This window comes from Vidua macroura, chromosome 20 (assembly GCF_024509145.1).
Source record: "Vidua macroura isolate BioBank_ID:100142 chromosome 20, ASM2450914v1, whole genome shotgun sequence".
Classification (NCBI taxonomy): Eukaryota; Metazoa; Chordata; class Aves; order Passeriformes; family Viduidae; genus Vidua; species Vidua macroura.
This window is the reverse complement of record NC_071590.1, coordinates 9079827-9098203: the sequence shown is the minus strand read 5'-3', so window position 1 is coordinate 9098203 and position 18377 is coordinate 9079827. Positions and strand designations below refer to the sequence as shown.

At 38.9% G+C, this 18377-nt stretch overlaps 1 protein-coding gene across 1 annotated transcript in view; it reads right to left on the bottom strand.

Moving 5' to 3' along the window:
• The window catches only part of BRIP1 (BRCA1 interacting helicase 1), a 78799-nt gene that overhangs the window by 29097 nt on the left and 31325 nt on the right, over window positions 1-18377 (bottom strand). The window contains exons 16-22 of the mRNA XM_053995707.1: window positions 17974-18095; window positions 9300-9412; window positions 7824-7906; window positions 5428-5718; window positions 3919-4722; window positions 1683-1756; window positions 1103-1181 (exon numbers count right to left, since the gene is read on the bottom strand). Of these exons, the coding sequence (XP_053851682.1) occupies window positions 1103-1181; window positions 1683-1756; window positions 3919-4722; window positions 5428-5718; window positions 7824-7906; window positions 9300-9412; window positions 17974-18095 (1566 nt within the window). The remainder of the gene's footprint in view (window positions 1-1102; window positions 1182-1682; window positions 1757-3918; window positions 4723-5427; window positions 5719-7823; window positions 7907-9299; window positions 9413-17973; window positions 18096-18377) is intronic.

The window sequence follows — 18377 nt, the reverse complement described above, 5'->3', positions numbered from 1 at the left end:
GACAACAGCCACGCTGCTAAGTGCAGACTTTTTGTACCCCAGAATGCTTTTCCTGAGCCCTGGGTTCCATTTCACAGGTTCTGCACCAGAGATGTGATGATACTGATAAATTCAGGGAGGGAATGAAAGGCTCCTGATGAGATTACCCAAATCTTAAAGGTTCTTTAAGGGAGGTAAGGAGTGCCTCCATGTCCTGGGCCTGTGGACTTTTCTAACTGGTCTGGTTTTAATAGGTGCAGAATATGGAAAATCTCCCTTTGTCCCTCAGGCACAGGTTTGGTTTGCTGAAGAGATTTGTTCTTCCTTGGTTTCATCAGATCCAGACTGTTTAAGCATGAAGCATCTCTAATTGTTCCTGCATGTAACTGATGAGAACATCTTGTAATTAGGTCATTATCACAATGGCCCAGTGGCCTGAGGATGAAGCTTATTTTTTAAAAAATAAATTGCTGTTACTTTTATCAGCCTTTAGACATTCCCAAATTAAAGTGTCTCACAAAACCACAAAGAATTCCCAAAAGCAGCTCATCCCCACTTTGTACAACGTGTCACAACAGAATAAAACCAAATCAATACAAGGTAGGTTACACGTTGAAGAATAGCAGTGTAATTATTTCAGCCAGACTTTTGATAGTTCCATGCAAACATGCACTGGATTCACTGAGTTACTGTGCCAAGGTATTACCAAACTTCTCACATAAACTGGTAGCAAATTAACACCTAATCCAGAGAAGGAACAAACCCCAATGAATGGTTCACTATGCTCCAAATAATTCCTTCCAGCCTCCCATAATGGCAGGAGAAGTTGCCTTCAGTTAACTCTCAAGTATCAGACTTAAGCTCAAGACAGGTTAGTGTGGCAGGACCACTGAATCAAGAAAACTGCCAGAAAAAATAACTTATTTTAAATAATTGTTCTTGTCACAACTGCCTTCTCTCCCCTCAAAGGCTTTCTGCAGGTCTCAGAACTCATTTATCCAGATACCAAATCCAGTGGAGAAATGAACCAATTATTGTAAAATATCCCTCCAGCATCCAAAACTGGGGAAGTAAAAGGGTGGATGAGAAATCCCATGCCTCCCAATGAAAGAGCTGATCTTACCCTGTGCTTTGGGCAGGATTTCAGCTCCACAGACAACACAGTGAAGTCCTTTCCTGCAAGGCTGGTTGTGTGCTTCCTTCTAACAAGGCAATGCACAAATGCATGTAAATACTGGTTTGCATACAGTAACTATGCAGATTGAAGCATTTAAACAGAAATAAAATAAATCTATGCAATCTGCTTCAGAGAAATACAGCACTTGAAATACTCAAAGGAGTCTGAGTTGATGATTATCATTTATATTAGTTAATAATTCAATATACACCATGCTTAAAATGTTCCTTACTTAAATAGAAACACTGTCATATAAAAGATGAGGGATTTTATTGCCTATAACACTGCAGGCTATCAATTTGTTGGGAATTTTGCAAAGGAGCCTGGGATGGTTGGTGCCTTTGTGTTTCCCACGAGAAACAAAGGTATCTATTGAGTGTGGAAATCAGAGCTCTGCAGATCAGGAAGAAACTAATTCATTGTATTATTTCACTTGAAAAATGATATAATAAATGATTCATAATTCCCTTGCACCTCAGCACTCAGCAGCCACTCAGAACAGGTATTTAATCCATGGATGTGGTACCTTTCTCTCTCGGGAGGAGCCACTTTGCCTAAGGGCAGCTTTCCTTCTGCTGCATCTCCTCTGAACTTTCAATCCTTGAATAAATTCAAGATTTTGTTATTATTTTAGGCAACAGAGATTATACTGAGCTACTATATCATAGCAGGAAAAGCATTTTCAATATTTTGGCCGTGATAGATGTAATAAATCCAAATAAATAATTCTAGGAAATTTGCTATATTGACTTCACTTCCCTTCTATCTGCAGGCTGGGCAGCATTTAATTCTGAGAACTACCATAAATATATTAACTCTAACATATCAAATAGCACAGTTATTAAGTGGAAAGACAAATTCAGAATGAATTTACACCAAAAGAAACAGGCCACCCCTCACCTTGCAAACCCAGCAGAACACAAAGGGGTTTTACCCACCTGTTGATTTGAGTTTTTAGAGGACAGAATTTTTTTCAGAAATCAGAGTAACAAGTGCTGATGTTTCAATACCTATTTTAGAACTAATGGTTAATCTGATATAAAGTTTAAATGGGTGTGATTTGACACAGAGCAGGCCCTGCCTTAAAGGATTTCTGATCAAAGGAAGAGGCACCACAAGCTCAAGAAAGGAACAATCTGCTCCAGATAAGGAATAGGAGATGGATTTTCTTCTTCTTCTTTTTTTTTTTTTTTTTTTTTTTTGAATGTTATGGATTTAAAGACAGACAAATCTCCTGAAAGACAAATAAGAGGCTGTGGGCCACTGGCTGAGCAGACAAGTCACAAAGCTTAAGTGATTTCTGTTATCTGTTCAGACACACAGAAATGCACAAAGGGGTTTGGTGCAGAAGATTTGCTGTAGGAAAACTGAGGATCAGGACTCCTGAGGATCAAGCCCAAGGACAGCTCTAGAGGCCAGGAACCAACAGGAACTCCAGCATTATTTCAATAGAAATTAGGAATATTTCTCTTTAGATGAGTCAGAGGTTTTTTGAATACTGGAATTCCTGCCCTATTAAGTAAACCAAACCTGTCAGTGAAATCCAGGACACCTAAACCAAGGAAACTTGATCATCAATATTGCAAAAATTGAACCAAAAGCCTTATGCCAAATGCTGCCAGTTCAAGAAATTCTAGTGTTCTTCCCATTCTTGCAAATAGTGTCCAATTCCATAAAGATGAATTTATTTCATAAAGAAAGGTCAGAATTTAAATCCTATTGATATGAGCATGTTCACAGCTCTGTAGGGATGGACTCAAAATGTTATTTAGATGAACTTCCATGGAAAATGACCAGTTAATAATTTCATTTCTACTCTCAAACTAAAAGTATCAATACCTATGAACCAATCTTTAGATTGCAAAAATCCTGCATCATCATATGAATGTAGGATGGCAATGAAGAATCTTTTCTTGAAAAGTCACTATGTTTTATTACAGAAAAATCCTGGCTCTTTTCAATGCAGAAAATGAAAGAAACATTAAAATACTTTTTTAAAAAATGGACTGGGCAAGATTCAAAGACCTTTGTGTACAATTTACATTTTATATGTTACATGTAAAAAGTGCTTGTAGGACATAAAATTGAGAACAGGCTTTGACATGAATAAACACAGAATCCAACCAACAGAAATGAGATTGTCTCACAAAAGGAAAACTTAAAGAAATCTCAATTTTTTCTCTGAAGAAGTTTCTCATCTTCATCAAATATCAAAATGTGCACAGCTCCTACTGGACATTTTGAAGTAAGAAATTGGAAGGAAGGAAAGTACTGGAGAATACACCTCTTTTGGTATTTAGGCCCAATCTGTCTATGACTTAATCTGCAAAGATACTGTTCTACATGTGGTACTAAAAAAAAAACCCAATCTAACAAATGCAGAAAACCATAATTTGGTTATATGGGTGTTTTGCTTTCTGAGGAAAAACCCAATCACTTGACTGTATTTAATGGTGGACTAATTAAACCTGTAATGGACAAACCAATAATTCCAAGTCAGATCCTACTTGGGTTTCTAGTCAGAATTTCTAGACATGATGTCCTTCAGCCATGAAGTCAGGATGAAGAATCTTCATTCTATCTCTAGAAAACTACACCAAAAACCCCAAAAATACAATGAGAAATGGAGCCTGAGAGAAGCTTTTGTTCCATGGGGATAAGGAAGGTGGAGCTGCCCTGTGGTGTTTTGAGGGCTGCTCACCACAACTCCCACAGAAGCTGTCACCAGGTGCCACCATTGCCCAGCAGAAAGGATGACACACCTTTATTTCGGGATCTGGAAAGGCTGATTTTCCTTTTAGGGGTGTCCATCTCCTGAGATCCTCCCTGCTCTGTTCCTGCTGCAGCTGCCACCCCTACAGCACCAACTGCACTGTCCCTGCTCCTCACATCTTCCATAATTCCACGGGGACTTCTGCCAGCCTCAGCTTTTTCAGTCACATTCTGTGTTTCTGAGGTGTTGGTGGCAAAAGGATCAGCAGGGTCTGTGGAGCTCCCACATTCCACCCAATTCCCAGTGGTACAACAGGCTGCAAGTGGGGGCTCAGTTCTCTGCTCCTCTGGGTCTGCATCATCATAGAGTTCTGGGGTGAAGTAAATGCTTTCATCCTCATCCTCATCCTCATTTAATGCTGAAGGCTCAGCTCTCCCTGCTGAAGGGAACTCCCTGCAGGGCTCAGCTGGAAGCTGGAGCTTACCAGGATGTCCTTCAGCAACTGGGGCCTCAGCACTTTTAACTGAAAAATGAGTTGTTTCCAAACATGATTCTGGTCCACTTGGTTTATGCTCTGCAATCAATGATGATTGGCATTGATTGAAATGATCAATAAGGTCACTGGGTCCATTCACATGCTCCTGGCTGCTGCTTGCTGTGGCCCTGCAGTTCTTGGCTACAGGAGTTGAAGTCAGTGGTTCAGAGCAGCAATTCTCCACCACATCAGCATTGGTCCAACCATTCATTTCTTCTGTCTCTATTTTAATTGCTGCCATTTTGGGGGTGCAGTCCATATGCTTCTTTCTCTGTCTTACATGGTGAGAATGGCTCTCTACATCAACTTTCTGGTCACCTGTGACAAATCACAAAACATAAAGGAATTGCATCTGATTTACAGCATGTTTAGCACATCAGAATTACCACTGTTTTAGAAGGTTTACAGTGATTTTACAACATTCATTAAAAACAATAATACAAACAAAGGCCCAGATGTTATAACTATCTCGGTACATGAATTGTCTTAATTAAATGAATAGATTAACAGGCACATAAAGTAGAATATGACTGGATTTGAAATTTGTAATCTTTATTATTGTGCTTTTATCTTATTCACCTCTTTCTTGACTGAAATGAAATCAGAACCTTTCCTAAAATTTAGGGATGGATTTCACTTGTGAAGCTGGAACTAGAGGAGATCACATGGAAAGTGTCTCACAGCAATGCCTAAACAACAGATGTAGCTTAAACCAGGGCTCAACTTGCAATAATGCTAATCTTGATGTGTTTCAAATATATTTTAAATTATCTTCATAGTGTTCAGTGGAAAAAGAAATTAAAATGAAAGCATTTTTGATTGTACTATAAACTTATCAAAGATTATTCTTTTAAGACAACCAGATGGAACGAGAATTAATTTCAGTCTGTTGAGCACAGCTCCTCCACATTTGTGAATAATTATCATTTTCCATTATAGCACTTCTGCAATTTTAAAAAACATTTGTTTCCTCCAAAAAAGATGTAACCCCACATTTGAAATTGCCAGTGGAAACGAACGTACTTTGTTTCACTGTTGCCGTGCTGTCACTTGGCTGATCCCATGCTGTGTGATGAACTTCTGAGTCCAAATTTTGCTCCTGACTTTTAGCCGGAACATCAGGGGACAGAGGAGTGGTGGCCTCTTGTTGAGAGCCTTGTGAGAGGTCCCTGGGCTGTGCAGGGAGCTCAGAGCTGTGCTCTGAGGAAGGCTCCCCACCTCTCTGGTTGCGGAGGGCGAAGGCGTGCAGGGACTCCAGAGCGCTGCCGAAATTGCCGTGGTGCTGGATCTGCTGCCGGATCCACTTGGACAATCCTGGGGGGAAAAAACACCTTATTCCAAAATAACAGCACCTGTATCAGGCATTTCACAGCACTAAACACACCCAATGTGGCAGCAGCTCTCTGGCCACAGAAACACAACTTTCCCAGGCATTGTGCTGGGGAAGGCTGTGAGAAGATCAGAGAAAAGAATGAGAAACAATTCTTATCTCCACTTGCTGCAGCTGGTGTTATGAACATGTAAATCAGTTGGTAGAGCATGAGACTCTTAATCTCAGGGTCGTGGGTTCGGGCCCCACATTGGGCGCCAATTAAAAATGAGGGTGTTGGAGTAGTGGCTGCTGCTGCCTAAAATCTGTCCCCCACAAGCCTCTCCTGTGGAAAAGCAGGTTGAGATAACCTTTAGACAGCACAGTCAGACCTTCACTCAACAGTCACCGCAGCTGGCTCAGCGACAGAGGCAAGAAAGGCTCTTTTTGCAGGGTTTTATTCCAGCGAAGGCTATCACATGTGGCTGAAGGGAACCCGGCAAGGTAAAAAAAGACCGACCACGTGGAGGAGACAACTTAAGAAGGGGAAGGGATGGGGGATGGAGCTAAGGGCTGGGCAAGGGTCTCCAGGGAAAGGAGGGTGGCAGCCCAAATGGGAGACTGTTTTTCTCCCCAGGAGGACTGACTCTATGGTGAGTAGTTACTGCTGTTGCCAGGGCCAAGGACTTGGGAATTGACCAAGGTGGGAGAGTTCATGGGATGCTACAAACATGTGGAATGTGTTATGGAGATTTGTTTACCAAAGAGAGTTTCTTCATTGGCCAATGGTGATGGTGTTTTAAGTAAAGGACCAATGAGGTCCACGTGTATCTAACAGTCTATAAAAGAACAATGGGTTTCTTAATAACAAATTATTGATCAGCCTTCTGTAATACAGGGAGTCTATGTTAATTATTACCCAGCCAGGGGCCTGTCACAACGATACCCTAAGAGTGCAAATATTTCTGTGAAGGTACAGTCTCAAAGGTTTCAAGAATTTGCTCATGAAGCTACAACAATTCCTCCTTTCCAGGGCTGGGAACTTGATTTATTCAATGGCAGTACTCTGATAAGCAAACTAAAATTATCCTTCTTTTTCTATTAAGAGCTTTTCCCTTTTTCACTGATCTTCTCTTTAAGTTCAAACTGCTGCCTTGCATAAACATCATTATATTTCTTTGATGCCTGGCTGTTCATTCTGCTTGTTATCATGAATTATTTAAAAGTCACTTACACAGAGCGCAGCTACTTATTATCATATGAACAGGGTCTGATAAAAATTTGAATATAATGAAGCTTTTTACAACTTTGTGTCAGATTAAGTAACACTAACTCAGAAAGAATCACAGCTGTTCTGCAACTACAGGTTTTATTATAACCTGCTCCTATCAAAATAATCAAAATATTAAATATCAGATGTCTTGAGCATAACAACTTTTTAGATGATATTGGAACACACAGGGGTCAAGTAAAAACTGACTGCCTCGATTTTAGAAAGTGTGATTGAACCCATTTAAATATTCTTGAATATCAACTTAAAAAAACAAAACAAAAAAAAACCCAAACAAACCCACAACAACAACAGAGAACTTCACTCTTCTGTGAAGTTTTACTTTTTAGAGAAAGAAATCTTACCAAGTGTTGAACATATGGATTATTTCTGCTCCTATATGAATTTCTAGTGTTTCCTTCAATAATTTCGATGTATTTTTAGTACATCAGAGAAGGAGCTGGACTCAACTGCAGCAGCTGAGCTCCACCTGCTGACTAAGCCCAGCATGGGCTGGTGAGCTCAGCTCTGCCCAGCAAAAGGGGCCAGAACAAAGGTGAAAACTCTTTCCTAAGCAGTTTATTTTCTAATTTTTTTTTTTTAAGGTTGTGATCAGGATTCATTTTACTTCACATGCATTTATTTCTACCCAGTATAAAACTACAAACAGAAAACCCTTGTTGTATATTGAATATTCAGCAGTTCAATTTCTGTTCCATGGTTGTGGCACATTCTGAGCCTTACTATTCACCTGTATTTGTACAACCACATTTCTGTAATTCAGAGTTTTCAGTATTTTTCAACATTATGAAGTTTCCCCAAAAGATTTTTACCTCTTACCATTTATGTATTTATTGGGGTTCTTTCTGAAGCGGTCGTCAACTAAAATAAGAGCCCCCCAGTCATTCCTGTGCCTTATACACCTAAAAGTGAGGGGAAAAAAGAGTATTTACGTAATTAGAGGGCACACAGCAAAAACCTGTGGGAATTAGGAAACAGGGATTGCTCTGAATCAGTTGGAATATGCAAAATTACACAGGAAGTGCTCTTCTACTGGATGCACCAAAAATTGTTATGGATGTCATGGAAGCCTCATTTTCCTTCAGCTGCTGAATGTAACTGAAAACAGCTAAATTAAAAATAAAGCACACAAATATTCAACAGCCAATCAAACCACATCATTCATTTTCCACTCTTAACTGGGCAGTGTAAAAATTACAGAGCTTCCTGCCAGCTTGGTGGAACGTTCTGGTTTTATCCAAATCCTTCCCCACATCTCAGGTTAGCAAGGGCTTTGGCTCATAGTTTGATAAGTAATTTGTACCTTTATGTCAGAATGGAAGCCTATTTTCTCCAATTTAGACCATCCAAATAATAAATTAAACAATAAGTAATTGTCACTAAAACTTGACTTAAGTTCAAGCTGATTTATTTCACTACTGGTATTCCACAACTGAGAGCTTTCTTAACCTATTTGAATTAATACTCTTTGATTCCAAAGAGGAATTTAAGAAATCAGGCCTGTAACAAAAAGAATCCAAAGTGAGATTTCCTAATGTTACAATTTCTCTTAATTTTCTCTCTAAGCCTTCATTTATGTCATCACATTTGCATTAGGACTAATTCAAACCAGGAGAGTTTTCCAGCTGATGTTTCTGTGGCTCTGTATCCATGACAGATGCACAGCACCTACAATAGATATGGATGACAGCTCTAATCTGTATTTATCTGATAAATTTTGTTGAAGGAGGATGAATTAATTCTACCTTGTTAATAACATTTGGGGGAATTTTTCCATCTAGGAAATGGAAGCTATACCACTTCTTCTAAATCTGGGAAGAGATCAGTGAGCACAATAATTGAATTGACCTTTTGCAAAGGTCTGAAAAACCCCACTGCTATTTCTCCCTTTCAAAAATACTTGTAGGCTAAATATCAAACAACTGTTCTGAGCCCACTGAGAGTGTGAACAATTAGTGCAAAAGTCCTGAAGATCTTCATTTGCTTTAAAGCTCCAGAACTATTTGTCTCTGCTTGTGCTTTTTGTTTCCTGTATATCTGGACTATGAGCAATAAAACTTCAACTGAATTGAAGTGGGTTCTGAATGTAAAGCAAAATCTCTGAATTATAACAATGCACAACAGGCTGAAAAGCAGAGAGTTGTCAGCACAGAGCAGCTCAAGAGACAAAATTTGCAATATGAGAGGTTTGGCCTTACTTACCCCTTTGTGCTAAAAGTGGGGAATAAATCTTTAAAGATCTCCCTAAAAAAAATGTTATACAAATTTATATAGTTTTAGTTATGTTTATCTCACCTTCCCAGGGCTTGGTTGAGAGCTCTGTAAGCTTGAATTTCATACCACTGACTCCCTGATAAAAGGCCTCTTGTACTTTTGTGCTGGTCATTGTACTTCCTCTTTAATTCAACCTAAGAAAGAAACCATAAAATATTTGGTTTATTAATGCTGTTGAAAAGGAAATATTCTAAACGGGGAAACAAGCAAACATTGATTAAGTAAGAGAATATATAAATCGTGCTTCAGTGTTTCAACTCTGTATTTTGTACACTAACCAATTCTGGCTTCTGAAATTGCCCTTAGCTGTGATCTGTTCCAATAATTTAAATGTATTGACATGAGCACTACACACTCATCCAAATCTCTGTGCCAGTGAGAGAAGGATAAACTGTTCAGACAGGTGAAAAAACCCCAAACCAGGTACAGGTAGATGGACTCCAAACCCCAGATTTACTGGCTCTTCCAAAAGGAAATGCCCCACTGGAGCTCTCCATCCTTCCCTTGATCACAAAAGCCACTCCTCATCCCCAGCTGGAACCAGACCCTGCTTTTCCCCAGTGAGAGCTGAATAAATCCAACTTTTCTTCCTTGACAGAAGCTGCAAAAGAGCTTTGGAGACAGTGGGGCCTCTGCCAAGGACCAGGAGTCAGCAACACCAAGCAAAATTCCCAGCTTGGCATCACCTCCAGAGGTCTGGAAATGTTTCACTGCAGAGCATGGGGAGATCAGGAAGGGAAAAACATGTTCCCCTTTTTAAAAACACATCTCTGATGCTTCAGAATTTGGAATGAACTGCCCAAGAAATCCCCTTCCCAATCAGGATAACCACACACAATGTCTGAATTGGAACAATTTGCATTAGAACATGATTTATATCAAAAGGTATTATTATTATTATTATTATTATTATTATTATTATTATTATTATTATTATTATTATTATTAATATTCCAGGGGAATTGAATTATTATTTTTTTAAACAAGCATAAAACTACACCAAAAAGGGTCTTTCTGTTGCTCTTTTGTACAGTATTAACCTTTCTAAACTGACAAGTGAAAGGACACGCTTCAGGAGAGAAAACAGCAGACTTCTAACCTCTTCTGACAGGTAACTTTCAAGTTGCATTTGGATAAGAAATTTTATTTTATGTACTTATGCCCTTTAAATTGCCTGTCAAATTTACAAATTCAATCTTTACAGCCAGAAAGTAAATTCAGTTTGATTTCACAGATTTAATATTTGTTCCAGTCACTCAGAATTTACTGACTGGCATGTGAGGTTTCCTTTTTAATTTTCCAAACAGAAGATGATTTCTTCTGAATGGTCTATGAACATTAAACCATTCTTTTAAAAGGAACTTGGCTTTATCTGTGCATTTCTACAAACTGAAATACTACCTGGAGAAAGAAAAGGGTACTGCTCACCTCTGGAAATGAGGAATGATGATGGAAAAGTTCACTGAAGCCTTTAAAACATAACCACTGACAATACATTCCTGTGTATGTTTTGCACTTGTCTTCTAGTCCTGGTCAGTTTTATAACAATTCATTTTTTGGAAGAATTGTGTTATCAGTAAGATTATGGTCATTTGGAACAAATGGAGGTTTATCAGCCCCTTACTTTGCCAGCAGACTGTGCAAACAGTGTTGGAATAACTGCTCCTGTGTCTTATGCTGAAAAATGACATTATTTTTAAATACCTGCATAAACTCACTGAAGTAGCAATAAAATGCAAACCAGTCAGATCATCTAAATAAAATACATTACTTCCACATTCTTCTAATACATGTCAGTATTACCAAGTTTACTGCTTGTATGACATTTCATTGCTCAAATTAAATAAACCCAATTTTTTAATATAAAACCCCATGAGTTTGGGGGGTTTTAATCCCAAACCCTTGCTCTAATGGTGTAACATGTCACTAAAACTTCCTTCTATTAATTTTAAAAGAGTTACCAGAAAAGAACCATTCTATTTTCTCCCTGCAGCGCTCCTGCCTCAGCAGGGATGATGCCAACCTGCCTTGCTGCGAGTTCAGTTTGCAGGGGGAGGCTCTGCAGGTAAAAGGCCAGGGCCTGTCATTTTAATGCAATCAGAATCTATTTCATTGTGGAACTGCTGCATTCCCCCCCATCAATTCCACGCCAGATTCAAGCTGACATGTTACATATGTGAAAAAGCCAGTGCCTCCTGCTAGCAAATATCCACAATGTGCAGGAAAGCACAGGCTAGAAGGGATTAGTTAAAATGTCAAAAGACAGCCTTTTACTTTTACCTGTTCATCCTTAAAAACATCCTCCCAGCTCTGGGGCAGGATTTGCAGACAAAGAGCTGCACAAGGCCCCTGGCAAGCTCTGCCATCCTGTAGCTGTCACCCAGATTAGGCTTTGATCTGTCTGGGAGGTCACGGGCACAGCCACGCTCACTCCAAGCTCCCCACGTTCCACCTGCAAAGCTCTCCTGCTTTTAATGCTTAATTACTCTGACATCTTTCACTCTGCAACATTAACTGGGAAACAGCAGCGAAAAAAGATAAATGCCATGAACAATTTTTTTTTTTTAAAGGATTGGAAAGATACTTGGAGGCAGTTTGTGTTACAACTCAAGTGTATTTTTCAAACAGAATTAGCAATAGAGGTTTTTCTCCAATGACAATAACATTAAATGACATTTGTTACATTAGATTTTGAAATAAGTTACCTGTGGTGATATTCCTTCATGTGAAGAAACTCAGACTTATTCAGGATATAAATTGATTTATACTGTGTTGACCATAGATTATATGAGTTAGTTCATGGCACAAGCTGAGAAGAGGATCTCAAAACTACAGCTTGGTTTTGACCCCCAAAGTCATCTGCAAATTTACACACAGAACCTGTAGCCTTTTAGCACCACACCAGGCTGAACCAGGCTTATTCAGGATACACAAACAGTATTTAAAGCAATGTATACAAATATCAATCTATTATGGACTAATTATTTCTAAAGAAAAATCAGTCAGGATACTGTAAACTGATTTATCAGTGCCAGTACCAGAACATGAAGGTTGAACGGGCTAAGCCCATTTATTTTGTGCAATTTAAATCAGCAACATAAACTGTGTTTGGTTTTACTTAATCTGGCAAAGTTTTGAGGGGTATTTTTAATGCATTGCTTCACTGAACCAAATGCAAACTTTGCTTTTTAAGAACAAATATAAGTAGCAGTTTACAATTTTTTTTGTTTGACAAGCCAGGCCTATTCTTTGATAGGACATCACCTCACAGACATCTCCAACTGCCTCCTGTTTGCTCTGGTAGGTTAAAGGAAGAGAAAAGAGCTGGAAAAAGCCAATAAATCTGGGCCTGTGTCCCTGCATGGACACGTGGAGGTGGCACATCCACACCTGGATCAGCTCGTGCCCTTCCCTCCCCAACACTCTCCTCCACAGAAAGCAAAACCAGAAAATGGGTAGAAGCATTTTCTGCCATTCCACTAACTTGTTTCTCTGGTTTTATGAGAGGAAAAATAGTAATGAAAACAAAGATACTGCTCACATCATCCAAAAAAATTTTTAAAGACACATTCATGTTTAACATCTACTAATTCCCCACATCTTAAAAACAAACAAGCAGAGAAAATACCAGGTGGTCAATCCTGCTTCCATCCCAAAAAAAGACATAAAAAATGTTTTTTAAGCAAATCTCCCATCCTAAAAATCTCCTATGTCCACTTAGAGTCTCTCTTCCACCTGAAATAGCAATAATTAGAATTTTTCAGGAACATGCTTGCCATCTACTTCCCTCTTGACGAATGCCAAGGAACCATAAAAGTTTGTGAGTGCAGGAAAGTTAAGACATGAAAACCCATTTCTTTTCTTTTACAACTGAAAATTTTTAAATAGAAGCAGCACTGAACAGTGCAGCATTTCACTCACTTCAAAAGCAGGAACAAGGGCTGGGAGGTTTAACACAAATAATGCAAGTAAAGACCTGGGTGAGTCACAGAACAAGCTTCAAACATCCTCACCCCTCACAGACCCACTCAAAGCCATGTCTAAACACAATATTCCCATTTATTAGCCCACAGGAAAAAGATATTATGGCAGGATTTTATCTTTAAATGTTCCAAGAATTCCAAGTGCAGTGTTAACACATAAATAATATGGAATAAGCAAATGCTTATTAGCTGAATTTTACCAAACTAGATTCTGTCAATTGCAATAATTTATTAAGGTCATTCTAACGAGTTCATGTAACTAAATAAGGTCACTAGACACAAATATAACACTTTTATTTTCACATATAAATACTGCATTCCCTTATGAAACAGCAACAACCTCCCCAAACTGCCAATGAGACATGATCAATATTTGTAGTGCTCAATTATCATCAGGATGCTGTTACACAGAAATTGCTCAGGTGACCTTTTCTGCCTGAAAATTTCTACGTGCACTTATCAAAATTGCCTTCCTTGGATAACACTGAATAAAAAAAGCAACCAATCCAGATCTGTCTCACAGGGGACACGGAAATATATTGGGATTGAACAGTGCAATGTGAATGGGGATAGAATCAAAACTAGAGAGTTACTGAGATAGAAAAAATGGCACAAAAGTGGCAAATCAACCACACAGGGACACAAAACACGTAGGCTTAAAAACGGCCACAAGGACTAGAAATTCAATATTGAAACACATCATTATTCTGAAATGATAGAAATATCTCCGTTTGTTGAGACAGGAGAAGTGGAAACTTCAGCCAAAGAGCTGCAAAATTTTTGTATCATTAAGTTACATAAAGCCCAGAAAACTGTAATTGAAGTGGAGATTTCCTTGGTGTTACATGCCATGACACTGGAAAGAATAAAGGAGATATTCCCCCCATGGCAGCCATGGGAAATAATTCCCATTAAAGGCAAACTCCAGCAATGCCACTGCTCACAAATCCCAGCCTCAGTGACTTTATCTGCCTCTGCTGATGTGAGAGAGTTGGACTTTCTGCATTTTCTGCTGTGTTTTGGTCAAGTTCTGCTGGCTGTTCCATGATTAATTCACTCTCCTGCAGCAGGATCAAAAGCATCTGGAGAGGTGGAAGTGCAGAAATGCTCTCTGGGCAGGGGAGCTCAGTGCCTGCACTTCAGAGCTGCCCATTATCAACATTTCGGAGCGAGCTTTTTCTTTTCAGCTCCCCAAGGTAAGAACAGTAAATTATGACTTGAACTAAACAAGTCACACTTGGCTCCAAAATCAGATTTTCCTACCTCTACTTTCAGGTCCCAGAGGTAGGCAGAGGAAATCCTGGTCACAGCCAAAGAAGTCATTTTTGGCTCTGAAATAAATTTTCCTTCTTTACTGGAGCCAAACTCTACCATTGAGAGCACCAGAGCTTTGAGCAATCCTTGAACATTTTCTTTTATATTATTTTGTTTTAGCAACCTGATTCTTCAGCAATATGAAACCCTCTGCAATAACACAGAATTAGGGGGTTGGCCTCTTTCTTCAATCAGTTTTGTTTATAATCAGGTCCCACTTCTGAGCCTGAATCATTTCTTTCTCCCTAACCCCGACAAAGTGTTTTAGACTCTTCTCTTTGTGAAAAGCAGTGAACCTAAGATATAATATGCCTAAAAATGTTGAAGTGAAACTAAATTATTATCTTTAAAGCCTCCACAGCAATTACTGTAACTTATAAAAGCACACAGTTACTTAAGGAATTCAAATGTTTGCCATTTAATACCAGGATTTGTGGCATATATTTAGCACAAACATATGGAAAAACTAAAATTGGGTATTATTCATCACACTTGACAATGAGTCTCTTGCCCATGATTGATGTCTGGATCCAAAATGCTACACTTCAAAATATCTACGAGAAGTTAATTAACAGTATGTTAGCATCAGAGAACACCTCTGTGGGATTATCCATCTCTTGCTGTCACATTATTTATGTTCTCTAATATTACAGCTCAATCAAGTTACAAATCATAAAACATATTTAGAAAGCAGGTTGATCACAGACAAGTCATATTAGTGGAGATGAGCCAACATCAAACTGCCAACATAAAATATTGCTCTCCAAAGGTCCAATCCCACAAACCCTGCTGCTTGTGCTCAGTCCTGGGAGTATTAAAGGGATTACTCACACAAGTAAAAGCTCTGTGCAGGAGTAAGGGGTTATGGAATTGAGGCTTAAGAGGACTTTTATTAACCCAAAAAGCAGACACTCAAGTGTTTTTTTCACGTAGAAGCCCAGCACTTTTTAGTGATTTAAGCCAATCCCAGAAGCATATAATTCATGGCTATTCCAAGGGAATTGTTAATCACTTGCATTTCCTATTTTTAAAGGAATGTCATTATTCATCATCTTATCAGTTTCCTCCTCTGGTACCTCTGCTGAGCACCTATTGCTGTGTGAGAGCCACAGATGCACAATTTTCTGTCCAAGTCCAGCCTGGCCTGTGCCACTGTGGTTTGAATTTTATGTCTGCTGAAAACTCAAGATCCTCCCCAGAAGTTCCAGGCTTTACCCAGTTTTCTGCTTCACCTACAAAATCCAAAGAAACACCAACAAATGGTGTGTAGCTATTCTCTAAACTTAAACTGTTCCATTAGGGAATTCCAGCTCCTTTTCTAAGCTGAAAAAGATGCTTAATCTTCCAAATTTCTTTTATATTTCTACAAAGATACTAATAACTTTCTTCAGAGTGACCCTCCTTCACTTTATCTTTCTTGCAACTCAGCTGGCAAAAAAAAATGAGCATTAATCCAGAATTTCTGGGGATCTGATAACCCTAAAGCCTTGAGCAAAACAAAACCCTGTTCAATATAAAGACATTTAAAATAAAAACCATTTCCTCCAGCATCCTGCAAGGAGCTCTGCCATGCAGCAGCTCTGCAGATCTCATCCTGAGAGACTGGTGCCTGCCCTTCTCTCATCCAGAATTGATCACTGCAGGGCTTTGGGCATTCCCATCTCTAGACAGACACTCAGACCTTGAGCTGCTTGCAATTTGGCAGCTACTGTTTCTAGCCCTACTGAAAAATTTAGAGGTTTTCTTCAGTCTAATTAAAAAGAAATAGTTCAACAGAACACTGATTTTTAAAATATACTTATCAGAAATGGGTTTGTGATCATGTCATTTGAAATACTTGGTTGACCTCAAGGTAAAATTAAATCATAATCCACTGTGAAGATAATTCACTCATAACACATTTTTTTAACCTAATTTTGTATCATTTAGAACCCAAACCCATTGATTTTCAGTAAATCCTTTGGCATTAATTGTAGAGTTCCAGCCATACAACAAAGGATTTCCAAAATACCTTGTCAGCACATGCCCCTAAAACCCAGCATTTCTAACCCCAGAAAGGAGGCTGAGCGCTCTTGAAATGTGAATTTTTACACTACAGTGGAGTGCATTATATTTCAGAAGGACAAAGAATGTTGTGGCTGAGTAAGTGCTCCAAGGAATTCTGCAAACATTGGAAGAACTGCACTAACACAGCCTCCCTGGCCCTTGTAGGATGTGGTTTTTCCCAGCAAGGCTGGAATTAGGCACATGCTGCAGACAACAAAGAAGCCTTTGCTTGTTCACTTAAGCTCAGAACACATCTCTCAAACCAAAGCTGAGTCTGTTTGGCCTTTCAAGTGCAAACCTATGATTTTCTTGTTTGATTTGGCATTAGTGAGAACCAGAATCCAGCTGCTCCTGGTATTTATTTATTCTGTGATCTTTCACTTTGTTTCTTGGCTTCACAGAGCAGTCCCAAAGGTTCTCAAAGGAACACAGGACAGGGCAGTGACAGTACCTCAGTGGCACAGACCCTTAGAAAGAAGTGGTATTACAAGCTAGCCAATAATAAACCTTTTTTTCAGTAAGCAGAAAGCCTAGAAAAAATACTTTTCTATATTTATTGGCTTTCTTTTCCTTCCAGCCTGCTCTAATGGAACATCATCTCTCTTCAGACAAGCCCTGCTCAAGTCAAAAGGAAGGAAGTGTTGAGGTGGGCAATTACACAGCAGTGCAACAGGATGCTGCTTTCACCACCTCCTGAAAAACACAAATAGTTTCAGATTTATTTAACTGCAGCCATTTCCAAATGCTATTTTTACAAGGAGCTTACAAGGTTTTGCCTAAAGTTACACGAAGCTTGAATATTCCAAATAGTGCTGTCCTCAGTATCCAGGAAGAGTTTATGTTGTGTCATAAATTCATGCTTCAAAACTGCAAGCTAATAAAGCAGCACAAGCTTGGAAAAAGTTTCCAGTTGCACTCTGTGCTGAAGTGGGACAAATAATTACACTAAAGAAGGCAATGGGATTAGAAAGGTGAGACAGTGCAAGCAGTGGGACATACAGTTATATTGTAAAATAATAACATAATTAAACAATCCTTACCTTTCCACCTGTTTTCTGCAATAACCTGCCTTATTTAAAGCAGTATTAAAAAGCTTGTATGAAAAAAGCAGTATTAGAAGTTTTTATTTTCTGCAATAACCTGCATTATTTAAAGCAGTGCTCCACCTCTCACCTGTGCAAGGTCACTCAAAGAATTCAAACAGGATGGAGAGAAGTTCAAAGGTAAACAGAAAGAAAAGGTATTTTGTGCATATTTCGTGTTTTGAAGATGACATAAAAATCTATTTTGTGCATATTTCGTGTTTTGAAGATGACATAAAAATCAAGTTCAGCCCTGAAGTGATGTCCTACCTGCAGGTCCTTCACGTTTGGGAAGGGGATTCCGATGGTCACGACTGCCCTGGCGTTCTCATCACAGAAATCCAGCCCCTCACTGACCTTCCCTCTGCACACAGCTATCAGCAGAGCTCCATCTGCAACAGCACAGCAACACTCATCATTCCAGGGACAAGCTGGGCATCAGGAGAAACTCCCACCAATATCTTTTAAAGAACTAAACTTAATATGGTAAAATACACTGGCTGGAAAAGGTGATTGGCTGGAAAAATAGAGGGATGAGATTAACTCCACTTTGATCAATAATATTCTGATTTTGACCATCAAATAGCAAAATAATTTTACACTATATAATACAGGGGTAATTAATTATGCAAGAACAATGTGTATCTACAACAAAAAAATGTTAAACCTTTAGT